General features: G+C 51.1%; 2 protein-coding genes across 2 annotated transcripts; both read left to right on the top strand.

The window, feature by feature from the left end:
• Positions 1-6228: 6228 nt before the first annotated feature.
• On the top strand, positions 6229-17088 carry LOC135997430 (protein-arginine deiminase type-1-like). The gene is made up of 16 exons (XM_065650013.1): positions 6229-6320; positions 8348-8522; positions 8985-9054; positions 10297-10358; positions 11077-11194; positions 11314-11439; positions 12015-12190; positions 12268-12371; positions 12682-12805; positions 13415-13522; positions 13610-13761; positions 15308-15452; positions 15692-15785; positions 15864-15943; positions 16631-16756; positions 16855-17088. The coding sequence occupies exons 1-16, from the start codon at positions 6229-6231 to the stop codon at positions 17086-17088; spliced, it is 1986 nt and encodes a 661-aa protein (XP_065506085.1).
• Positions 17089-18647: 1559 nt separating this feature from the next.
• Positions 18648-25037, top strand: LOC135997406 (protein-arginine deiminase type-3-like). Its single transcript, XM_065649969.1, has 16 exons — positions 18648-18754; positions 20844-21024; positions 21097-21169; positions 21248-21309; positions 21401-21518; positions 21606-21731; positions 22004-22182; positions 22264-22367; positions 22441-22552; positions 22637-22744; positions 22966-23114; positions 23254-23398; positions 23479-23572; positions 23860-23939; positions 24572-24700; positions 24776-25037. The coding sequence occupies exons 1-16, from the start codon at positions 18663-18665 to the stop codon at positions 25007-25009; spliced, it is 1986 nt and encodes a 661-aa protein (XP_065506041.1). The 5' UTR covers positions 18648-18662; the 3' UTR covers positions 25010-25037.

Raw genomic sequence — 25037 nt, forward strand, 5'->3', positions numbered from 1 at the left:
CGGTGCAAAGGGAGGAGGCAGCTGGATTGGACCCTCTAAAGCCCCATGAAAATGATCTCGGAGGGGAGGGAAGGGATGGAGAGGGAGGGCAGCTGGCCCCGAGCCCGGCCGGCTCCCAGCCCTACGCAAGGAGCTCCCCCAGCTGTCCCCAGCATCCCCCAGTCCCTCCAGCATCTCCTCCACCCCAAACTGGGATGAGCAGCCCAATGCAGAGGCGATTTTGTGCTGCTTTGCATTTTCCGGCTGGCATTCGCATCTGTGGGGTGTCCACTCTTATTTACTCTCTACGGAAAAACTCTGGCTACACTTGAGAAATAAAAATGCATTTCCCAGCCCTTAGGATAGAGCAGGACACTCCTTTTTTTTTTGCCCCTTATTTTCAGAGGGAAACTCAGCAGCGAGTTGCCAATGAGAGGAAATCAGAGGTGGTTTTGCACGGCAAACCTGTCGCTTGCCACCCCGCAGCGGAGCACGTGGGGAGCAATTGCTGCCCACGCAGGCGTTTGCATTTTCATTAGCATCGAGCTAAGTATTCATCTTTTAAAACCCAAACTTGTGCCCCAGATTTTGGGAGCCACAAGCAATTAGTGAGGAGCAGAAAACGTTCAGGTTGCTGTTCCCTATTTAAATCCCTTTTGGGCTTTTCTTTTTTAGTGCTCTCTTCCCTCTGTGGCTGGGGTGTAGGAAATAACTCAAATCCAGTTTCCCATCTGAAGCAGATCCTGTTGTGTTTGTGGTTTTTGGTCTTTTTTTTTTTTTATCCATGACCTGGGCAAACGTGAGCAAGGACTTTGAGCGAACACTTGGAAACACACACCAAAAAAGGGGCAGTTTTGCTACTTTTCTGCAACGCAAAAATGAGATTTTGTGGTAGTGGGGAGATTTTATTGAAGCCCGTGGATGTTCTCTCTGAGAAATATAAGAAAATATAAACCACTTCGCTCTCGGATTGTATCTTTTGTAGAACATCGTGAGTTAAATGATGCCCTGACCCGGGAGCTGACCTGCTGACAGCTGGAAAATGTTATTTTTGAGAAGTGTCGTGATTTATCTATTTAACCCCTGGCGGTTTAAACCACCAGTAGTAGGAAACACTGTTGAAAGAGGAACTAGAAAGAGAAATAATTTAAAAAGAAGAAAAGAAACAAAAACTGCGTCGTTTGCACAAGCAGGCTCTGTTCTTAAGCACTGTGTGAGACTTATTTTGTCTCTTTTTATCCCAAATCAGAGCCAGCAGCTGGTAGGGGCTGGGGTGGCCTCATCTTCTGCACTCTCCTGGGACCTGCGGGCTGGGGAAATAGAGGTGTAAACCCATCAGTTTGGAGGAAAACAAGCAAAAAGCAGCTTCTCTTTAACCATTTTCGCTTCCCCGTTCCTCCGCCCGAGGATTTAGTATTTCAGTTGTCAGCGAGGAAAGCACACACTGTTTAAATCCTCCTTTTCTTCAAAAAAACCCCAACGAACCCCACCCCAAATCCCTCCCATCTTACAGAAAAACCCCAAGGTCACTGCATCACTTGTGATTTTTTTTTAAAATCCGCAGCAGGATTTCTAGCTGGTCACAGGGTTTCTTTTATGTATCTATTAAAAAATGTATTTATATCCTGTGTGATGATGCTGGTTTGAGTTAAATCCCCTGGCACTTGCCAGGCAGAAGGAAACTTGTGGACCTTTAGGAGCAAGTGTCGCCTGCTAGGAAATATGGGCTTGGAACTTTGGTGTCTCTGAGGATTTTTGGGTGATCTGAGGTTTTTTTGGGTGGCCCTGGCTCCCTGGGAGCTTGCAACAAAATAAAAAAGAGAAGAAAATGCCCCATTTTTGGGGAAAAAATGGAGAACAGCAACTGGATTGCGTGGGGAAGGGGCTGGCAGGGCAAATTTCCACTGCACCAGTCCCTATTTTGAGGCATCGGTGTGGAAGAAGGACGAGGTGTTTGCAAACTTCCCAGGGTTTTTGGAAACCGAGTTTGGTCTTTGCAAACTCTGGAGAGTCTTTCAAAACTTCTTGGGGTCTTTACAAGCCTTTGGGAGGACTTTTAAAGCTTCTTGGACTTCTTTGCAAGCTTCATGGGGTCTTTGGCTTCCCGGACACTTTGCAAGTCTTGGAGGTTCTTTACAAGCAGATTCTGTGTAAATCTGGGGTGTCTTTGTAGAGCTGCAGTGGGGAAAATATTAAATCCTTCCTGGGGAGGCTTTGGCAAAGCACCCACCCCTTGAAATATCTCAATTCGGGGAGGAAGGAGAGGGACAATTGCGCTCAAGAGGCATCCAAGGCATCCTCTCTGTACCTGCATTCAGTGCTGGGGACAAGCGCAAGGACCTACTTATCCCCAGGGCGTGAGGGGTGACAAAAGCCTGTGTGACATCCCCCGAACAGTTGCTAAATAAACCTTGGGTTATGCTGCAAAAATAGATTCTTTTCTTCAGGAAGCAAAAGTGCTGTTCTTGCTGCAGACTCTGTGCTATCAGGTGGGAGATCAGACGTGGTAAACCATCACAGGATGTATATAGATTATATATATATGTATACACACATGTAGATGTCTGGAGGCTGGTGGTTTTGTGGCTGTAGTCAATCAGGTCAGAGGAGTTCTCTGCTTTTTTTTTTTTTCTTAAAATCAGATCTACCGGATTAGGAGCTGCTCTGCATAAACTTCCCCGCCGCTCGTGGATCTCTGCCTGCCCTAATTTCGAGGACCTGGGAACAGGTCCCAGCGCTGGAGCTCGCAAACAACTCCGGCCAGCTGATTCCTGAGGATTTTCACGTGCGCATCGCCCAGCGTCTTTGAAGAAGCACTGAGCCGGTGGGTGCGAGGGAGTTTGAAGCTCTGTGGGTGCTTGGTGAGAGATTTGGGGGGGGGGTGCTGCATCTTTCCTTCAGGCACGTGCCTTATTGCAAAGAGTAGGAAGGAAATATTCCCCCCACGGAGTCTTTTCAAGCCGACCTTTTGCGTTGAGGAGGTGCAAACAGGTGCCTGTCCCAATCGAGCCGTGAGGCGCTGCCCGTTCCTGCCTGCGCTGCCTTTATTTTGGAAGAGGCAGGCGGCTTCGAAGAGGTGAAATCAACCCACCGGTGAAGGACGAAGGAGCTCAGGCAAAGCTGAGCCCACCCGTGGCTTTATTGCACTCCCCGGGTGGGGAATCCAGCACACCCCAGTGAAGGAGATATTTATAGGGCAGCGAATTTTAATGCAAAGCTGGGAAAGAACATGGGCAGGGCAAGCACAGGGGTGCTTTCCCCAAGGGAAAAAGCAGTTTTATGGGGTGTTTTGCTCTTGGATTGCCAGGTCTGAAGTTTCCCAGCAGGCAAATGCCTTGATTTTGGGGAGAAGAAAGGATGGAGGAGGATTTTTTTGGTGCTTTCTCACCCAGGAGAAGGTGGTTGCAAAGCCAGCTCTGACAAGTCCTGGCTGTGGATGTTTTACCAGGATGGAGACCAAGCTCTCTTGGGTTTTACTGGCTTTAAAAGTATTTTTAACTGGTCCAAACCTGCTTCCTGCCCTTCTTCTTTGGCTTCCAATTGGGATGGGGAAGGCAGGTCCTTGGGAGGGGACTTGGTCCCCACCTGGGATACTCCTGCCCCGCTGTTACAACCACACACCTAAAGAAAATAAACCCTCCTGCAAACCCGAGCGGGACTCGATAACTGGTTTGATGCCTTGCCCTGCTGCGAGTAATTAGGCTGACATGGCTCTTAAAAGTTCCTGCTTGCAATTACGCATGCAGACTAATAAATAAAGTGTAATTATCAGCTTAGGGAGATTATCAGACTTTCCTTAATGGAGTGGCGGCACAGGATGGGCAAGAAAAAACACCCCGAGGGGACCTGGGCTATTAGAGGGGTTCCTGGGGGAGCACTGGGGGGTCAAATCTTGCTCCATCATTGCTAGAAACAAGCTGAAATTGGGAGAAAAAGATGAAGCGAGCCCCAAAAAACAAGGCTGACCAAGCTCGATGTGATGGAGTGGCAGGATCCCATCTGTCGTGTACCAGGGATCTGAATAGCAACTTCTCAGGACAAGGTGTTATTAGGAAGAAACACTCAGCTCTGAATGGGCCAGATGACTTAAAATTGCCATTCTCCCTATGCGCGGACATGTCGGTGCTAATAGCAGGCGGAGGAGGAAGAAGAGGTGAGCGTAGGTACCACCCAACGACGACGAAGTGTTTTGGGCTTGAGTGAGCATCCGCAGTGACCATGGCAGCTCAGAACGAGCCGTGACTAAACTTAGTGAAAAAAAAAACCCCAACCCTCCAAACTCAAAAGGAAGGTGAGGTTTTGGCACCGTGTCTCCATCCTTTCTGGCTGGGTGTGATCCTGGGTGGATTTGGAGAAGCACATGATGTCCAACCTTCTGCCGAAGCCCTCATGCTCACTGGGAGCCTGAAACCACCATCCTCCTCCCTCCAGATTACAGACTGTACCAGCCTGACCCTGTGGGGATTAAGGTGTGTTCCCCTGTCCGGCACAGGGCTCAAACCAGCCCAGCAGGATGCGATGCTAAAATCAGCACCATGCCCAGTCCAAACCAGTGTGACCAGCAGGCACGAGTGGGAAATCCAGCTCTCTTCCATAGAGATGCTGCCGTGGCTGGAGTCTTCCTCGGAGGATGCAGCGAGCTCCTCACCCACCGTGCTGGCTGTGATTTGCCCCAGCGCAAAGGGTTTTGGGTATGCGTGAAGGCTTGTGCCCCTCAAGAACCAACAAAATTCACAAATCTATGGACATCAGGAGTTTGGCTCATGTTGGGTTTTGGGAAACGGGGTTTTATTCAAAATCTCAAGCAGGGCGAGAGCCTGGAAATGCCGCTAGCGTTGCCCGCTCGAGCATCCTGGCTGCCTCGGCAGGCTCCCATGATCTGATTAAAGCCGCGCTCGCATACGAGACGTGGTGCTGTTTTGTTTGGTTTTGTTTTTTTTTTCCTCTCTGCTGCAATTAAAGTCGGAAGGAACCCTTTAATGTAGACTGGCTGGGAGATGTTTAAAGCAGCTGGTTTGATCTTGCAGGGGAACGTGCACGCGGGTCGCTGCTCCTCCGGCTGAGGACGTGCAGCTCGCTGCAGCGATGGGGACTGGTCCTTCTAGCTCTGCTGAATTTCCTTTTACCTTTTTGGCTCGCAATGGGTCCTGCCGCTCGCAAGACTCTTTTTCTCTTGGCTCCAGCCCCCTCCTGCCCATTGTGTCGCTAATGCCCCATAAGAACAGGGACCACGTTGCCCCGTCCCCCTTGCTACGAGGGTGAAACTCGCAGCAATGTGGCTGTTGGCACGTTTTCCATCCCTGTGTTGCTGTTTTCCTCCATCTCAGCTGCTGCCTCCATCCCAGAGCGCGGTGGAAACCTCCTTACCGGCTTCGGTAGGATTAATTTCACCCAGTTTCCCCCTTTGCAGGCAGGCAAAGCCTCTGGGATGGCCCACAGAGCGATGCTGTCTCCAGCAGACAGCATCTTCCAGCCATGGGGATGCTTCCCATGGGAGCTTTGCTGCATGCCCGATTCTCCCGAAACTCGAGGTCCAAGCGAAACACGGAGAACTTTTAATTTCCACTGAAAGCATCTTGTTGTTTTGTTGTTTGTTTGGTTTTTCTTTCCCCTTCCCTGCCTGCTAAATAACCAGTTTTCCCTGCACTCGTTTCTACCTGTCGTGTTCCTCTGGAGTTGTTATGATGGGAAGGACTGACCTGAACAAACATTTCCTTTTGTTCGGCTTTATTCGGGCATTGCCCTAATGGGGTAGCCGAGGCCGTGAGTCACCCACGGAGAGGCTCACTGGAAAATTTGGGTTGTTTTAAAGAAAATACTTTATTTTAATGATACCGTGTATTGTAATAACATGTTGCACAACAGGAGTTTAAATGTTTAATGCATTAAGCTTTGGAGTGCTTATACAGAGCTAGAAGGGAATAAAAAGGTGAGAGGCCCTGAAAGAGCTCACTGCTGAGCATCCTAGAGCAGGGCTGGATGTCACTCACCCCGTCCTGCCTTTTGTCCCCTCTCCAGAGCTGCCTGTCACCCCCCCGGGGGCTGCCTTATCGCCTCCATCTCCCCATAAGTGGGGAGGCAACTTGTTGGGTGGTGGAGGTGGAGACGGCAGGGTCCCCTGCCTAAACCCCGTCATCGAGGGGAAGGAGGAGTTAAATTCTCCTGCCTTTTAATCCAGTCCTGCTGGTTTACCTACCAAGCCAGGCAGCAGCTTCCTTCGCATGCAGCTGCCTTCCTTGGCACATCATCATGCCTCAACGTCAGGTCGTGCAGATGTCCACTAGCCATGCCAGCTACGCCGTCTGCGTGTTGGGTACCGAGGTCTTCCTCGATACACGCGGGTAAGGCTTGGGATTGGGGTATCCCCGTGGTTTTCTCTCAGGCTGATGGGTTTTGGGGGAACCCAGCAGTGGTTTTGCTCTTTGTTTGGAGGAGGAAGGGGTGCTAGAGGGGAAATCGGAGCTCATTTTGGGCCCGCATTATGAGTTCATCCAAGGATTTGGCAAGATGCTTCAACATAGACGAGGCTCTTAGGGATGTGGTTTAGTGCTAGATGTAGGTTATGGTTGGACTCAACCTTAAGGGTCTCTTCCAACCAAAATGATTCTATGATTCTATAATTCTATGTCTATGATTCTATAGTTCTATTCTACGATGTCTCCCACTGGGTCTGTTCTAGGGGAGCTGCACCCAAAGCAGGGATGTCGGTTCTGGCAAAACACGAGGCGTCGAAGCGTAATCGAGCCATGACAATTTGCAGGCAAAGCCCATGCACACCCCGGCTAAGCGGGATCTATTTCTGGCTGTAAAAATATTAGGCAAGAGCAATTCGAGATGAGCAACTTGGCCAGAGCTAAAACGGGGCAAAGAAGAAAATGTGTGGCTCAGGCAGAAAAAATCCACCAGCAGGTTTGCACGGGCGATTTCACAAAAAGAGATTTTTTTTTTTCCCCAGCATTAAATACAGAGGTTGCTTTACTGGCCAGATACAAGGCTGTATTTACCTGGCTGTTACACGTTGTCATTATTTAATAAATTATATTTATAATGATAGAGAGTACAGGACAAGCCAGTCAGGATCGCATCCGGGGCAATTATTGGGATTGTGTGTTGGAGCCCGGCCAGGACGTGCTGTTGTCCCCACAAAGGGCTTCAGATTGAGCTAAAAAAATATTAGTCTTCCCCTCAGCCAAATGGGAACATGTAAAACCTATCATTTGCAATTTTTTTTCTGAATTTGGACTCAAAGCAAGCTCAGTCCCATTTAAACATGGGGCCTGAGCCCCAAAATGAGCTGATTTCGCTCCTCAGTAGCAAAATCTGAGCTTGGGCCAAAAAAAAAGGAGACATATGTTCGTTCAGGTAAAAAAAAAAAAAAAAAAAAGAGATTATTTTGTTCCTGGAGAGCGTTGGCCGGGGGGAACTCTGTGATGGATGTGTCAAGCTTTGTGATTTGATTTGGTTTGGGGCAGAAAATGGAGCACAGTAGGAATCCGGTGGCGACGCTGAGGTGCAAGGGCTGTAAAATCAGGGCAAACAGACCCAAATGCGAGAAGTCGCGGTGTGCAACAGCACGCGGGTGGATTTACGGTGTCGGCGCGATGTTAAATACGAGGGGTGACAAACGAGATGATGCTTTAATCTCCCATTACAAGCTGCTGCAGGCACCAGGAATGCTGTGCCAAGGACAATACTGGGAATAAATATTTTCTGGAGTGTTTTTTTTTCTTTTTTTTCTTTTGGGTTTTTTTTTCTTCGCTGTTAAAATTTACCACCCTGACCCTTTTTGCGTGTGGCCAGGGCCACCGGCTCCTGACAGCAGACAGGTCAGAGCACTCGTGCTCCTGGGATGGAGGTGCCGGGGCTGTAATGAGCAGGTAGGCAGCACTTCAAAGGTGAGGGACGTCATGAGATGGGGTGCGGGTTCTCCGTGCTCGGATTCAGGTTCTGCCCCGGTTTGGGTACCTCTAGGGTCAGCGTATGGTTCTGCGATAACCATCTTCCTGGGTGGTTGACATAAAAAATTTGTCCTGGCTCTTTGTTGGGGTTTTGTCCTGGGATGCTGGAGTTTTGGAGGTTTTCTTGCTGTTGTGGAGCGAGGTCGGATGCCCAAACTTCAGCCATTCGCAATCTGGGCTTAACCACAGATGGACGTGTGGAAGCACCAGTGGGAGCTCTGCTTGCTCAACGCCACCACAGAGATACATATAAAATTCAGGCGACGCGTTTCGTCACCCGAAGATGGTTTCCGAGTCCTTTCCATCCAGTTACGGCTGGATTTTAATTCCAGGTTTATGTATTTGGCTCCACAGTGAGGAGAACAGGAGGGACAACTTGGTTTCTAACCCAGCACTGCTCTCTGTTTCAGATGTACCCCCAAAGCTGCCGTATCCTTCGATGTCTATGCCACCTCCGCGGTGACCGTCCACATCATCCACAACCCCACAACAAAACCCATGATGAACTCCAGGTGGCCCCTGGATCCTGATATAGACGTTGTAGTGACCATCAGTGTGACCAGCGCAGCCGTCAATGACAATAAGGTTAGTTTTTTTTTTATGCACTGAAACAGGAAAAATAAATCAAATTTTCCAGGAAAGAAGGGAGGGTTGTGGGCAGGCTCAAGTATTTCTAGGTAGTGGTGATATCGGCGAAAACTCAGACTTAAAAGGAATTGTGTAATTATCGTGTATGAAAAATGAAACCAAGAAGGAGAAGATCACATTTTGTGCCTTAAATACAAGACAGCGGTGGTTGCAAAACCTGGTGTCAGAAACTCTGTGCCAGGCAGAAAAAATCATCCAACCTTGGCTTTTTCTCTGCCTGTTTTTGCGCTGAAGCAGGCAGAAGCAGTTCCACTGAACTGTGATTAATGGAGAATGGCTTGGATGAACCCTCCAAGAGCTTGTTGTGTGGTGTTGATTGGTCAACCCCAATGAGTGGAAAGACCTACTCAGCATGACGGGACACGGGACTTGGGTCACGATCTGGGGATGTCTTTGCAGGTGAAGATTTCGTACTACAGCCAGGAAGACAATGAGCTTTCGGTGGCTTGGTTGTACCTCACCTGCGTAGGTAGGTGTTACAACAGCGCACCATCAAACGCGGCCAACCCTTTCTGCTGCCAAGATCTGGTTGGGTTCCTGGGATGGGAGTTAAGTGGGGGGCGCGGGCTGCCCATCTGTGATGTGCAATCAAGGTTTGGGTGTTGACTGATGCTGACAAGCAAAATGTTATTATCCTGCCTTATATGGTGCAAAAAAGACAAGGGCTGGGCCGTGTCCCCACCCAACGTACAGGCCAAGCATCCTCCTCTGCTTGCCAAGACCATTGCATTGGCAGAAGAGGATCCAAAGAAGACCATCTCACCCAAATTTGGCCGGCATCCCCCTCCTCAACCTCTGTTGCAGCTGGCGGAGAAAAATAGGAACCAAAGTGTAGTTGTCTGACCTATTTTAGAAGTTTAGGATGAGATGAATCATTCCCTTGAAATACTTATTTTCTTCTGCTGACTACAAAGGGAGTCTAGACAACCAGTCTGGATGCAGAGCCTTCTACGGGGATGGATTAATTACCCTAAATTTGAGATTTTTCTAAAGCTTTCACATGACAGTCACACCTGTGTCCTTAAGTCATGCAGATGCCTCCCAAAATTGCAGCTAAAGAGGCTGATGGTTTCCCACATCCCGCAACCGATGGGCTCTGCTGGAGCCATCACCACCTGCAGGGCTTTCACTTTACAAGTTCTCTTCATTTCCTTAGATTTAGGGCTTAGTTTTGAGCTTCTCCACGTTCACTTCTCTGTATCAAGGAGAAGGACAAACTCTGCTTCATTGTCTGTGTTTTCCACCTGTTCAGAGGAGTATTAAGATGAGCTCAATGCAGATTTAAGTAGGGTTTAGGTGAGGTGGCTGGTAAACCTCTGTTGCAGCAGAGGCAGAGATTTGGGCCAAGAAGAGCTGTTTAAAGGAAAATCCTTCTCCAACATTGCATCTACCCTAGTAATTATGTAGGTGTCTGCTCACCCGTGGTAGAAACACTTTCATGGCTTCACGAAAAAAGTTTGAAATTGCTGAAAACACAAAATACACCACGAAGTGACCCAAGACGGGAGCAGATAGCTGGAGAGTGAAGGGGGAAAGCCTTGAAAAAGCCACCGGGTTGGCTTTTCTATCGGTGTTTTGTTGGAGATGTTGAGTCTGGAGTTGATTTGGGGCACAAAGGTGGGGTTGGTGTTGGGTGACTTGTGGCTGGTGCCAAGGATGAGCGCAAAATGCCACCGAGAGCCAGTGGCTTCCTTCTCTCTTGATCTTTCAGACGTGTCCCTGGATGTGGACTTGAACCGTAACGGCAGAGTGAAGAGCAGAGGGAAGGACAAGGTAACGAGGAGCTTTGCTGCAGGCAACGGAGCGTCAGTGCGGGCTGTACCTGTTTTCCCCCAAAATCTCCAGGAGGGAAAAGGATTCGGGTGGTGTCACTGTGTCTGAATTAGGGAAAATAATGTGGCAAATTCTCAACCTATTAATTGAGGAAGAAAACACTTTTTTTTTTTTTAATTCTCTGCCAGAATCCACCTCTCCAGCCCAGCCCCAAGGATCGCACAGGATAAAGCACTCTGCTTTATTTTCTTTTCCTTTTTTTTTTTTTAACTTTTTGGTCTTGAAACATGCCACTGAATGAGTCAGCTGCAAGTTTGGCAAACAGCAAGAGATTTACCCCTTTGGCAACAAATCTGCATATGCCCAAGTACTTACACCCCGGTAATTAGCTGCAACCCGATCGGCGGCACAAATTTTGCATCGCGATGAGATGTATTTCTAAAAACAGCGTAGTGTTGTCCAAACGAGGCCTGGCAGATACTCTCTGGCTTGTTAGAAGATAAGATCTGTTTGAAATAGTCTTTGTTGGCCCTGCGAGAAGCTGAGATTAGGAAATTTAGTGGCTTGAAAGCATCGCTCCTGTCTCCTCACCGGCTTCGACTGCATGTTGTGGGTTGTCCTCCAAGTGTGCCCATGGCACTGGGGTTTTCCCCGAGCCGGGAGTAAACTGAGATGGGGAAAACCTTGCTCGCATTCCCTTTGGTTGCTTCTCTTCTAGGCCAAGTGGACGTGGGGTCCGGATGGACAAGGCGCCGTGCTGCTAGTCAACTGTGACCGGGACAGCCCCGGCACGGTGGGGACGGACAGCAGGCAGGTGGACATACGGACCACCGCAGGTAGGGGGTCATCTGCGGCGTAAAGAGACCCAGAAGGTCTCGCTGGGGTGTTTTCCCACTTGCAACACCTTCGTCACCTCTCTCCATGTCTGCTCTCTCCACCTTTCCCCCCGCCGTAGACCTTCAGGACATGTCGGTCATGCTGCTGCGGACTCAAGGTCCCAGCGCTATCTTTGCCGAGTACCAGGTGGTTCTGCACGTCCCCGAGTCAGACGCGGATAAAGTGCGAGTTTTCCACGCTCTCCGTGAGTATTTCTCCCTTCTGTGGGCAAATGCTTAATTTTTTATTCACTATCTGAGCACCTCCGATTGCTGGAAACACTCATTTATCCCCAAAGCTCCTCTGCTGTTGCAGAAGATGAGGTTATCTAGGAAAAATCAAGTGAAAAAGGACTTTAAAAAGGCTTTTCTCAGCGGGGTTGCTGAAATTTTGACGTTCCCACGGGGTGGATAACCCCGATGTGGCTTCCGGCACCTTTTTGGCGCGGGTGCTGACCCAGCCGCCGAAGCAGCCTATCTCGTCAGGCAGCGCCTTTTGCCTTTGAACGCCCTGGCAGCTGGATCTCCAGCAGCTCCCCGCCGAAAAATCAGGTCAGGGAACCCAAGCATATCATTAGATGCTTAACTCGAGCCATGCACCTTAAAAGGGTTGGACTGGAGGGTATAGAGTCCTCTTTGTAGGAGGAAGATCAAGTGTGTTCCCCAGAGACGAGGCGGCACACCCGCTCATCCGCAAACTTCCTTGCCGGTGCCTCCTTCCAGCCCCATGGACAGGTTGGTCACCCTGTCTGGGCTTGGGTATTTTTTGGTTTTTCTCCAGGGAGTGACTCACACCCCCACTACAAACCTGTGTTGGGGCCAAACAAGCTCTCCTACGTGCTGGACCATGTCGGCAGTGGAGAAAACATCTTCTACATTGAAGGGTTGGCTTTCCCCGACGTGGGCTTCTCCGGGTTGGTTTCTTTCAGCGTCAGCTTGCTGGAGGTTCCCCATCAGGTACGTGCCCCATCCCTGCAAAATCCCCCGAACTGGATTTTTGAACCGCCACTCCCTGGTGTATTTCCCCCTTGCAGAATGCGCCGGGCACTCCGATTTTCACGGATACGGTGGTTTTCCGTGTGGCACCATGGATAATGACGCCTAACACACAGCAGCCTCTGGAGGTTTTTGTCTGCAGGTAGGAGGGACGTCAACTCATCGCTCTCCCGCTTTGGGGAGACTTTCCAAGGGGGAGTTTTTGACCCTTCCTTGCTATGTAGGGTGAGCCAGGTGTTATGCATGCTATATGGGAGGCAATATTTGTGTAGGGAGCCCACTGGTGCTGCTGCAACCCCAAGGAGAAAGGCTGGAGAACCCTCTCCAGGGTCTCACCTCACACATAACTATAACCCCAGTGCATTTAGGAAGGAGGAATGGGCTGCACAGTTGGGTTGGGGGGGCTTTTTGTGTTCCCCCCCTTAAGTGTTCACTCCTTGCTCTCCCCCCAGCATCCAGCAGGGTTCTGACTGCAACCAAGTCTTTCTGGAAGGGCTCCGGGCCCTGCTGAAGAAAGCCAACTGCAAGCTGACCATCTGCTCAGAGGTGGAAACCCGCAGTGACCGCTGGATCCAGGTCATCAGTCAATGTTTGTCAGATCATACACAGCTCCCCTGGTCCCTTACGGGCTCCTGGGGCATGTGGGGTGTCACTCGCCATCATTGGCACCCCTGGGAGGGACTAGTTGAGGTGCTTGGGGTAGTGAGAGGTGAACTAAATCATGGGGAAATGCTGCTGGTGGTGGCAACCAGCACAGGCAGGGATGTTGTCCAGGGACTCAACAGGTCATTGTGAGAGGGACCCCATTCAAGAGGGACCTCATGGCATTTTACGAGAGGGTCCCCATTGCATGAGGGACCCTATAGGACATTGCAAAAGGGTCCTGACTGCAAGAGTGGCCCTATAGAATGTTGCAAAAGGGTCCGCATTGCAAGAAGGGACCTTATGGAACATTGCAAAAGGGTCCCCATTGCAAGAGGGATGCTGTAGGACATTGCAAAAGGGTCCCCACTGCAAGAGTGACCCTACAAGACATTACAAGAGGGACCCTATTGCAAGAGGGGCCCCCTGGGGCTTTTTAAGACTTTCCCAGTTTTTCCTGTTTCCTTTGCCACCCACACTGAGATGGCTCTCACCCCGCCAGGAGCCTTCCTCCTCTTCCTCCTCCTCTTCTTCCCACAACAGGATGAGCTGGAGTTCGGCTATGTGGAAGCGCCACACAAGGCCTTCCCCGTTGTCTTCGACTCACCCAGGAACAGAGGCTTGAAGGATTTTGCTTTTAAAAAGATCCTGGTGTGTTGTCGTGTTGCCAACTCCCCTTTATCCCCCCCCAAAATCCCCCACCTCAGGGGTCCCCATCACCACTCCTCTCTTCCCCAGGGCCCCGATTTCGGCTATGTGACCCGTGAGTCCCCTGGGAAAGAAGTCACCAGCCTCGATTCCTTCGGCAACCTAGATGTCAGCCCGCCGGTGACGGTGCGAGGGAAGGAGTATCCCCTGGGCCGGATCCTGATCGGCAGCCCCCTGCCTTGGTGAGACGCTGGGGGGCTCAAGCCCTCCTTCCGGGATGCGGGGAAGCACCGAAAATCCCTGCGCAAGAAAGGGAGCAGAAATTTGGGGCCGGTTCCCATCAAAATGGGAATTTGGGGTCCGTTGCCATCAAATCACAGATTTAACATGCATCGTTATTCCTTCATCCCTTACAAAATCCTGCCACTGGCCCCATTTTTATTCCCTCTCAAACCACTGGTGCTTTTTCTCCCATGCTACAAAGCCGTAAGCATCCAGGCTATTTTGTCCACCTCCCCCTATTAAAAGTAAAAGTAGGGCAATCCAGGAAAGGGTAAAATCCTGAAGAACTGGAAATTGTTTTGCTCTGGGCAGGCGGTGCTAGGCGGCCCCACGGGAACAACAGCACCCTGCAAAATCTTCCACAAAGGAGGTTGTTTTCCTGGAAAAAAATAACAACGGAGGCGAATCCCAATGGGGTTTGATCCAGGATAACAAACGGGATTCTCTGCCCCCAGCCCTGCTGTAAGCCGGGGCGTTTGCTTCGGTTACGGTGACGGGTAAACGGCATTTTCCCAGCCTCGCCGGGACCGTAATTATCCCTTATTAGCAGGAGTTTAATTAATGTTTTCCCGGCCTGCTGCTGTCTGTCTAAGAAAATTTTGCCCTCGTGCAAAGCGTGTGATTGAAGTCTCACAAGGAGGGGGGAAATTAAACCCAACGGTGTCTAAGCAGAATTGGGGGTGTGATGCACAATTGCCTGTAGATATGTACGGCCTATATATATATTAATATTTAGTATAGGGATGTATTAATATATACTCCAAATATAATAATATAGATAAGAGTATTAAAGTAGAATGTAGATATAATAATATAGAGAAGAGATATCAAAGTAGAGTGTAGATATAATAATATAGAAAGGAGATATTGAAGTATAACTTAAATATAACAACATAGGATATATTGAGGTATAACATAGATTTAATAATATAGAAAAGAGATATTGAAGTATAACGTAGGTATAATAATACAGAAAGGGATATTAAAGTAGAATGTTGAGATAATAATACAGAAAGGAGACATTGAGGTATAATATATGTATAATAACATAGAAAGGAGAATATTGAGGTATACCATATAATACAGAAGGGAGATACTGAGGTATAACATACATATAATAATACAGAAAGGAAATACTGAGGTATAATGTACATTTAATAACACAGAAAGGAGATATTGAAGCATAACATATATATAATAATATAGAAAACGGATACTAAAATAGAACGTAGATATAATCATATAGAAATGGGATATTAAAGTAAGATGTAGATACAACAATATACATAATTTAGATATATTAAACCAGAATATCTAGATATATTAATATATATAATATAGATACATGTTTCTCAGACTATTTCCTGCCTCTTCCCAGTGTTTCCCATAAAAACAGGATGTGCAGCTGCATTTTCTCCCCTTGGCACGATGTTTGGGGGAAGGATGGGGGCCAATCTTTGGGGGGGATGCGATGGCCACCCGCTTTCTCCTCCCTCTGCTCCCCAGGGCTGCCGGCCGGCGCATGTCCAAGGCCGTCAGGGCTTTTCTTTACGCCCAGAAAGTGCAGGCGCCGGTGGAGGTTTACTCGGAGTGGCTGACCGTGGGCCACGTGGATGAATTCCTCACCTTCGTCCCTGCTTATGATAGGAAGGTACCGCTCCCTAGAGTTGTCTCTGTTCCTGCACGAGGCATCTTCTGCAAATGCCAAAAAAAAAAAAATAAAGCCATTTTGCAGTTGCTCATCCTCCCCAGTATGGCTGGAGTGGTTTCGCTGGGTGGCATCTCCTGCACCTGGGGCTGGGTTTTGGGTCAGCGTGGTGTCTCTTAGCAGGATGTGGGGATAAAATATCCCACCAGCAGCAAAGTGTGACTCCCAGGCTCTCTCCGCAGGGTTTCCGTCTCCTCTTGGCCAGCCCCAACGCCTGCTACAAGCTCTTCAAGGACATGCAGCAGCAGGGCCATGGTGAAGCCACGCAGCTCGTCGGTAAGGGCATCTCTGCGGCATGACAGGCACCGCCGGTGTCCCTTAGCAGCGTCCCTTACTGCTGCTGTCCCCACACAGGGCTGAAGGGTGTCCAGAGGAGAAGCATCGATGAGATCCTGGCAGACGCATCATTGAAAAATGACAACCGGCATGTGCAGGTGGGTCTTTGTGGCTACTGGTTTGGGTGGATTCACTCTCCTCACTTGTATGTCACTGCCAGGTGATTTCTGGGTGTGAGGAACAATTTTAGAGACCCCAGGGAAGAGAAACAAACTGTGGCTTGAGTTACACGGTGCGGTGTGAAAGCAGGTGGGCAAGAATCAGAGAATTGTTTTGGTTGGAAAAGCCCCTCAAGATCATCGAGTCCAACTGTTCCCCACCCCCGGCACTGCCCCATGTCCCTGAGAACCTCATCTCCGTCTGTCCAACCCCTCCAGGGATGGTGACTCCAGCACTGCCCTGGGCAGCCTGTTCCAATGCCCCACAGCCCTTTGGGGAAGAAATTGTTCCCCAGATCCAACCTCAACCTCCCCTGGCGCAACTTGAGGCTGTTTCCTCTGGTCCTGGCGCTTGTTCCTTGGGAAGAGCACCCATGAAGGAGCCAGACACCCTTGGGTGCTGGGTCACTCCAGCCTGTCGTCCCACTGGGAGGTGACTGCGGAGGTGTCAAACTAAAGAAAAGAGATTGCTGGGGTTGGGGATGCATTCGGAAGGTTGCTCAGAGGGGTGGGATGGGATGCAACGGAGCAGCTGAGGATCCAGGCAGGATGCTACGGGCACACAGGGTTCTGTGCGTGGGATTTGGGTGGCCGGGGGTGGCAATTCCAGGTCCCCTGTCTCCACAGCGCTGCATCGACTGGAACCGTGACCTCCTGAAGCAGGAGCTGGGCCTGAGCGAGCAGGACATCATCGACATCCCCCAGCTCTTCATCCTCAAGGGCACCCACGCGGACGCCTTCTTCCCGAACATGGTGAGACCCCCCGCACCTCTCTTTTTCCATCCACACCTGCTGCAAATACACCTTTTGGGTGGAAAACACTGGTGGTTTTTTTTTCGGTCTGGCTGTAGGTGAACATGCTGGTGCTGGGCAAACACCTGGGCATCCCCAAACCCTTTGGCCCGAAGGTGGGTGGGCAGTGCTGCCTGGAGCAGCGGGTGCGGGAGCTGCTGGAGCCCCTGGGACTCACCTGCACCTTCATCGACGATTATTTCTCCTACCACCTCCTCTCCGGTGACGTCCACTGCGGCACCAACGTCCGGCGTAAACCCTTTGCCTTCAAATGGTGGCACATGGTGCCCTGAAACACCCGGGGACGGGCTCGGGTCCCGCAACGGGAGGATGAAGGTGCATTGGGTGCATCAGAAGATGCATCAAAATCGAGGGCTTTGCCAATAAAGCTGCATTAACACTGAGGACGCAGCTCTTCCCCCTCTCCCGTCCTTTCTTCCTTGGCTACTGGGCTGAAAATGTTGGTTTAAACCTTTTTTTTTGGGGGGGGGGTTGTTATAGGAATGGTGGTTTTATGGGATGGGGCCAATCATGATGGGTGGAGGATGGACACGGAGCAGCTTCGGGAGCGTGGGACGTGTGAGTCAGCTGGTTTGAGGCCCCATCCCACTGCTAAACCTTCTTATTGTCCCTTATGCCAGGTTTGTAGCGAATAATCCCCCCCCAAATTCCCTTTATCAGCCAAAAAAAGTAACTCCTGGGGATAGACCAGCCCTTCGCCTGGCACGGTGATGAGGCAGAGCCCTGTCCTTGTGCAAATCATTTTACACCTTCCCCAGTGAGCAAATTTCCTTTTTCCTTTTTTCTTTCTTTCTTCTCATGGCAAACAAAGCGTGGCGTGTCCCCGGACCGACCTGGCACCGCTGCCCGTCCCTCACCCAGCAGGAACTGGCACCAGGAACTGAAACCAGTCCCTTGCGCCTGGCACCGCTCAGCCCTCTGCAACCCCAGAGCTTATTCTGGGGCTAAAACCACTTATTTTCGGTGGCAATTTTCTTTTCTAGCAGCACTTCTTGACGTGTAAAAGTGTAACTGTGATGCCGCATTTGCAAGCGGTGCTGGAGAAACAAGGGAGATACTCCCCAAAAGGGTCATGCATCCCTCTTGACACCACTCTTTTTTACCAAAAAGCTGATTTCTAACCCCAAACCCCTCCTTTCCCCCACAGTTATGGCCCTGCTGAGTTTCCCCCCGTCCTGAGCGGCAGTATTAAATTCCAGCGGTGTGTGACCCCAGAGGGAGTTGGTGGGGGGACAGCTGCATCAGCAAAGGGCTCTCCCACGCCGAGACGAGGATTTAATTAAAACAAAGGCGATTAAAGCCGCGGCGGGCTCTGCTGTTCCCGCTGCAGGTGACATGCCCGCCCCCTGATAGGACAAGCACACAGAGGATGGGACAAGCACCAAGCTGGCATCTTCAGAATAAGAATTAAAGCCTTTTTTTTTTTTTTTTCCAGCTGGGCAAATAAAACCCTTTAGGAGGGGAAATAAAACCCCTCTGAGCCGAGCGCTGGCACGTCCCCAGCTTGGCTCTGGTGTCACACTGAATATTTTACAGCGTGGGTTTAAGGGTGACTGGTCACATCAGCGCCTCTTTGTGCTTAGAGGGGAAAAAAAACCACCCCCAAGCTGCTTAAAAATAATAAAAAAACCCCTCGTGGGTGTCTTGGGGTTCTTTTCTCCTGGCGCTGATTCATGCTCCACCACCAGGAAGCACAACCGGGCATCACGCACACCCAGCCCGGGGGCCAAAAGCCTAGAGGTGGGATTAAACCAGGCTTTGCTTAATCCCCTCCCAGCAGCCAGGCTTTATAAATCCCCTCCTGCCACGCAGCGCAGCACCCAAGGGTGCTCCAGGGGCCGCCGGCATGGCCCAGCAGCGCCGCGTCCAGCTCTCCACGCAGCGTCCCACCAGCACTGTCTGCGTGCTGGGCACCGAGCTCTCCCTGGATGTCTGCGGGTAAGTGGCCACAAAAAAAATTTTAAAAAAAATAATCTGCTTTTTTTTAACTTTTATTCCCTTAAAATAGCTGAAGGTGGGGGTGATGCTGCTGCTTTGGTGGTTTTTCTAGAGGATGCTGAGTCCGGGATGGAGGGGATGCTCCAAATTGCAACACAGCGACCCCTCCAAGGTGGATTTTGCATTTTTTTGGGGTGCAAAAATCCCCCCCAGGAGGTTTAAGCGATGCCCCAGGCTGAGTTACAGATCCCGGCCTGGAGGCTGCTGTGTTGTCGCACAAAATATAAATAATTTCCCTGTTTTGGGGCAACGTGAGGAGCGAAACCACCACGGCGCTGCCGGCCGGGGTGGCACCGCCGGGTGTTTCAGCTGCTTCTCTGGCCCCAGCCCAAGCTCAAGTGCTTTTCGCCAGCAGGTTTTTGCTTTTCGCTTCCTTAAAGCTCAGCTCAAGCAGCAGCTTAGGGGAGTTTTTCTATTCCTTGAAGCATCCAAACTCGCTGCAGCATCACTGCATCCTCTCCCGTGGGCCCCGGGGTGGGATTTTCCTTCTCCCCGCAGGGACGGATCCGAGTTTTCCTCCCGGCGGGTCAGGATTTGCGATTCTTGGCCCATCGCCTGGCATTTGTCCTTTTTTGCACCGAATAAGAGCGATGCGAGCTGCGGCCTGCCCGCTCGCAGCTTCGCTTTTCAGGGGATGCATCCTGTCAGCACTCGCTGCTTTGGGGCAAAATGTGAATATTTGGGCAGCCCCGTAGCAAAATAACCCCTCAAAACAGCTCCGGAGTTTTGCAAGATTTGTTGCAATTGCATTTTGCAGAGTTCACTGCGATTTAATATCGCAAGATTTAGTGCACATTGCAGGGTTTATTGCCATTAATATTGCAGGATTTGTTGCAATTGCATTTTGTAGAGTTTGTTGTGTTTTGCAGGATTTGTTGCAATTGCATTTTGCAGGATTAGTGCTGTTTTGAAGGGTCTTTTTTTAAAAAAAAAAAGGATTACTTGCAATTGCATTTTGCAAGGTTCTCTGCAATTGAATTTTGCAATATTTAGTGCACATTGCAGGGTTTATCGCCATTAATATTGCAGGATTTGCTGCAATTGCATTTTGTAGAGTTTGTTGTGTTTTGCAGGGTGGGTTTTTTGTAGGTTTTTTTTGCAATTGCACATCGCAGGACTAGTTGTACTTTGCAGCATTCACTATTATTTAATATCACAGGATTTAGTGAATGTGGCAGGGTTTATCACCGCTAATATTGCAGGATTTGTTGTCATTTCACATTGCAGGGCATGTTGCATTTTGCAATGTTCTATGCAACTGAATATTGCAAAGTGTGGCGTGTATCACAGGCTTTGCTGCAATTAATATTATGGGATTTGTCGCCATTGCCTTTTGCAGGATTTGTTGCCTCTGGCAGGATTTGTTGTAATCGCCTTTCGCAGGATTTATTGCAATTGCCTCTTACAGGATTTGTTGCGATCACGTTTTGCAGGACTTGTTGTGATTGCCGTTTGCAGGATTCGTTGCATGTTGCAGGGTTTATTGCAGCTGCATATTGCAGAATTTGGGGCATTTTTAAGAACTGGTTGCAACTGAATACTGCAGGATTTGTTGCATTTTGCAGGACTTGTTGCAATTCAATTTTGCAGGTTGTATTGCATGTTGAAGGGCTGGGTGCGATTACATATTGCAGGATTAATTGTGTTTGGTAGGGCTTGTTGCAATTGCATAGTGCAGCACTTGTAGTTAATGTTGCAGGATTAACTGCATTTCGCAGGACTTACGGCAATTGCACCTTGCAGGACTTCTTGCAATTCATTTTGCAGGATTAATTGCACATCGCACAGCTTGTCGCAGTTGCATTTTGCAGGATTAATTGCACCTTGCAGGACTTTTTGCAATTGCACCTTGCAGGAATATTTGAATTTTGCATGACTTATTGCAGTTGCACATTGCAGGATTTCCTGCATATTGCAAGACTTCTTGCCCACGGCAGGCTCTGCATCCCCTGCAGCTGGCCCCACACTATATTATTCCAGCAATTCCGCCCCCCCCAAAAACTCTCACTGCGCTTTTCCCCCCGCTTAGATCCGCACCCAAAGACGCCATCACCTTCCACGTGCAAGGCACGCCGGGCGTGAAAATCTACGTTGTGCACGAAACGCAGAGCATCAAGTTGCCCTCCAGCGTGTCCCGCTGGCCCCTGGCCGCCGGCACCGAGGTGCTGCTGGCCATGGACACCCTCAGCAAGGATGTGGGGGACGAAAAGGTGGGTGCTGGGGTCCCCGGCAGGATCTGGCCCCCCATTGGCGCGGTGACGAGCACCCACTCGTCATTTCAGGTCAGGATTTCGTATTTTGGAGAGACCGGCGGGGTGCCCGTGGGCAGAGCCATGTTGTACCTCACCTGCGTGGGTAAGTAGTGGGGGGACACCCCAAAATTGTGGCGGTGGTGGGGATGTCCCCCCGCCTCAAGCATCCTTGTCCCCGCAGAGATCTCGCTGGACGCTGACACCAGCCGTAGCGGCGCGGCGAGCAAGACGCTGCTGGATAAGGTATAAAAAGGGGGGTGGGAGGCCCCCAGGATCCCCGTGGGTTGTGGGGGGCGTGACGACTGACACCCCCAATCCTGTTTGACCCCCCCAGACGACATGGACGTGGGGTCCTGATGGGCATGGGGCCATTCTGCTGGTGAACTGCGACCGCGACGACCCCAAAGCCGAAACGCTGGATAACCACGACACCGCTATCCGCTCCTACGATGGTACCGGCGCATCCTGTACAAGAAACCCCCATTTTCTTATATTTTCCCCCCAAATTTTCCTTTCTTATCCCATTTTCCCGCCCCTAGACCTGAAGGACATGTCGCAGATGGTGCTGCGCACCCGAGGTCCCCGCACCATCTTCACCGGCCACCGCCTCGTCCTCCACGTGGACTTCGGTGACGCCGATAAAGTTGGAGTTTTCTACGGCGGCAGTGAGTGCCCGACGCTGGGGTTTGAGGGGGGGCAGACACCCCAAATTATCGGGATTCAAGCAAAACATGGAGAAAATTATCAGGATTCAAGCAAAGTGGGTACCACTTCTGCAACATCCAACCTCCATCCCACCCAGGAGGTTTTATCCGATGCGTTGGGTGAATTTGCTCTCTGGGATCAAATATGCCCTTTTCACAAGGTTTAGGAAAAAAGTTAAGCTGGAACGCTGCAGAAAAGGGGTCGGTTGGTTAAGGGGGGGTTGCACCCACAGACAGCATCGCGCTGGAGGAGTACAAACACGTGCTGGGGGGGTCGAAACTCGCCTATGCCGTCAAACCCAGCCGGCACCAGGAGGAGAGCATCTTCTACGTGGAGGGACTCGCCTTCCCCGACGTCGACTTTTCGGGGCTTGTGTCTTTTCACGTCACGCTGCTGGAGAGCCCTGAGAAGGTACTGGCCATGGCAGGGGGGGTCAGGGTGACACATAACAGGGAGTAAAAGAGCTCAAATATTGCCCCAAACCCATCGCAGGGTTTGCTGGAGACGCCAATTTTCACCGACACGGTGGTTTTCCGCGTGGCTCCGTGGATCATGACGCCCAACACGGCAGCACCACTGGAGGTTTTTGTCTGCAGGTGGGTGCCGGAGGGGTGGCCGCATCCTTCCCTGGTGCTGGATCAACCTCTCATAATCTGGTTTTTTTTCCAGCGTGGACAATAACGAGGATTTTGTGGCGGCCGTGGGTGCCCTGGCCGAGAAAGCCAAGTGCCCGCTCACCGTCTGCCCGCTGCTGGAGAATCGCCAGGACCGCTGGATCCAGGTGGGTGCAGGATGATGCTCAGCCCCATCCTCACTGCCGCAGCTCCTGGGGGGCTCCCCCAAATCTTCTCCATCCCTTCTCCAGGACGAGGTTGAATTTGGCTACGTGCAAGCCCCCCACAAGACCTTCCCCGTCGTCTTCGACTCGCCCCGTGACCGGGGGCTGAAGGATTTTCCCGTCAAGAGGATCCTGGTACCCGACCTCTTCTTCCTCCCTTCCCCAGAAAGGCCTAAAGCTTTGTGAACCCATAAAAAAATAGAAAAAAAAAAATCCTTTTTTCTTGCACTTTTTGGGAAGGGAAGAGCCAGCACAGAGGATGATTTGGGAGTGCTGCATTTTGGGTGCTTATACCTATTTTTTTAACCATTATCGCCTTTTTTTAACCGTTGTCACATTTTTTTTTCCCCCTCCAGGGCCCTGATTTTGGCTATGTGGCCCGGCAAGTGCCGGAAGGTGCTTCCAGCCTCGATTGCTTCGGGAATTTGGAGGTGAGCCCCCCCGTGACGGCGCAAGGCAAGGAGTACCCCTTGGGTCGCATCCTCATCGGCAGCAGCTTCCCCAGGTGAGATGCAGGACAGGGGCATCAAACATTGGAAACAAAACCCAAAAAAGGATTTTTATGCACCGTTTGAGGTTGGTTGCAAGCAAAGCATCACCTTGGCCACCCCAAAATTGCAGCCCCCTCCTTGTGCCCCCCCCAGATTTGGCGGCCGGCGGATGGCGAAAGCCGTCCGGGATTTTCTGGTCGCCCAACGCGTGCAGGCGCCTGTGGAGCTATTTTCTGACTGGCTCCGCGTCGGCCACGTCGACGAGTTCCTCAGTTTCGTCCCTGCGCCCGATCGGAAGGTAACGAGTCCCGGGGAGGGGGAAAAAGTGGGGTGCAACTTTTATACCCCCCCCCAAATCACCTTTTTCTCCCTCTGCAGGGTTTTCGGCTTCTCCTGGCCAGCCCCAGCGCCTGCTACCAGCTCCTCAAGGAGAAGCAAGAGGAGGGGTTCGGCGAGGCCGTGATGTTCAAGGGTAGGATGAAAAACGGGGCTCGATGGGTTTATTTTCCCTTTTTCCTGCAAAACGCAACAGGGTGGGTGAATGCACGATGCCCTGAAACCCGGCTAATGGCTGGGAAGTGCTGCCAGCAGCAAGAAATAAGCAGAATTAATTAAAAAGCCTCGTGGATCTGATTTCCCGGGTTGGGGTGGAGGTTGCTGCTGGGGATCCCCAAAAGGAAGGAGCTCTGGGCTCAGAGCTGGGAAACATGTCCCAAATGCGTTGGGGGAGAAATTCCCGCCCGGTTCGTTGTGCTGCAGGGCTGGCGGGGGTGCCCAAGCCGACGATAAACGAGATTCTGGCTAATGAAGCCCTCCGGAAATTCAATAATTACGTCCAGGTGAGGAAAGGGGAGCAGGGGGCTCCTTACCAGCCGCCTGCATCCCTCTGTCCATCCACCCATCCATCCACACCTTCCTCTGTCCATCCATCCACGCACCACTTTGTCCGTTTGTCCATCCCTCTGTCCATTCACCTCTCTGTCCCTCTGTCCCTCCATCTGCCCACCCATCTTTCCATCCTTCCATTCTTCCGTCCATCCTCCTGTCCCTCCCTCTGTTCCTCCGTCCATCCACTTGCCCCTTTGTCCCTCTGTCCATCCACCCTCCCTCCATCTGTCCATCTATCCTTCTGTCCATCTGTTTGTCCATCCACCCATCCCTCCCACCCTCCATCTACTCCTTCCTCCGTGCATCCTTCCAGCCATCCCTGCATCCTTGTCCGTCTGTCCACCGATCCCTCTTTCTATCCCTCCATTCCTCCTTCTGTCCATCCTTTTGTCCCTCCATCCACCCCTTTGTCCATCCACCCATCCTTCTCTCCATCCCTTTGTCCCCCTACCATCCCTCTGTCCATCCCTTTGTTCCTCCATCTACCCACCCACCCCCGTCTATCCGCCCCCCGCTCTGTCCATGCCTCTGTCCACCCTCCGTCCATCCATCCCTCCCTGCTGACCCCGCTCTGTCCCCCCAGAGCTGCATCAGCTGGAACAGGGACATCCTGAAGCGCGCGCTGGGCTTGGCCGAACCCGACATCCTCGACCTCCCGCAGCTCTTCCGCGGCGACGCGGCCGCCGGCGCCGACGCCTTCTTCCCCGACATGGTACCCGCGCTCCCTCCCCGGGGCACCCGTTTGGCCTGAAATCCTCCTTTTTTACACCAAATCCCGCTGCTGCAGGTCAACATGCTGGTGCTGGGCAAACACCTGGGCATCCCCAAACCCTTTGGCCCGGAGGTGGGTGGGCAGTGCTGCCTGGAGCAGCGGGTGCGGGAGCTGCTGGAGCCCCTGGGACTCACCTGCACCTTCATCGACGATTATTTCTCCTACCACCTCCTCTCCGGCGAGGTTCACTGCGGCACCAACGTCCGCCGGAAACCCTTTGCCTTCAAATGGTGGCACATGGTGCCCTGAGGTTCTTCCTCCTCCTCCCCAAACCCCT

This window comes from Caloenas nicobarica, chromosome 22, assembly GCF_036013445.1.
Source record: "Caloenas nicobarica isolate bCalNic1 chromosome 22, bCalNic1.hap1, whole genome shotgun sequence".
Lineage (NCBI taxonomy): Eukaryota > Metazoa > Chordata > Aves > Columbiformes > Columbidae > Caloenas > Caloenas nicobarica.

Excerpts from the sequence above, each read along its gene's own strand:
- LOC135997430 (XM_065650013.1), top strand. The coding sequence starts at position 6,229 with ATGCCTCAACGTCAGGTCGTGCAGATGTCCACTAGCCATGCCAGCTAC. Across the intron at positions 9,055-10,296 it reads GTTGTACCTCACCTGCGTAG|ACGTGTCCCTGGATGTGGAC; the intron begins GTAGGTGTTACA and ends TTGATCTTTCAG. Across the intron at positions 11,440-12,014 it reads GCGAGTTTTCCACGCTCTCC|GGAGTGACTCACACCCCCAC; the intron begins GTGAGTATTTCT and ends GTTTTTCTCCAG.
- LOC135997406 (XM_065649969.1), top strand. The coding sequence starts at position 18,663 with ATGGCCCAGCAGCGCCGCGTCCAGCTCTCCACGCAGCGTCCCACCAGC. Across the intron at positions 23,115-23,253 it reads ATCGGCAGCAGCTTCCCCAG|ATTTGGCGGCCGGCGGATGG; the intron begins GTGAGATGCAGG and ends TGCCCCCCCCAG. Across the intron at positions 24,701-24,775 it reads ACGCCTTCTTCCCCGACATG|GTCAACATGCTGGTGCTGGG; the intron begins GTACCCGCGCTC and ends CCGCTGCTGCAG.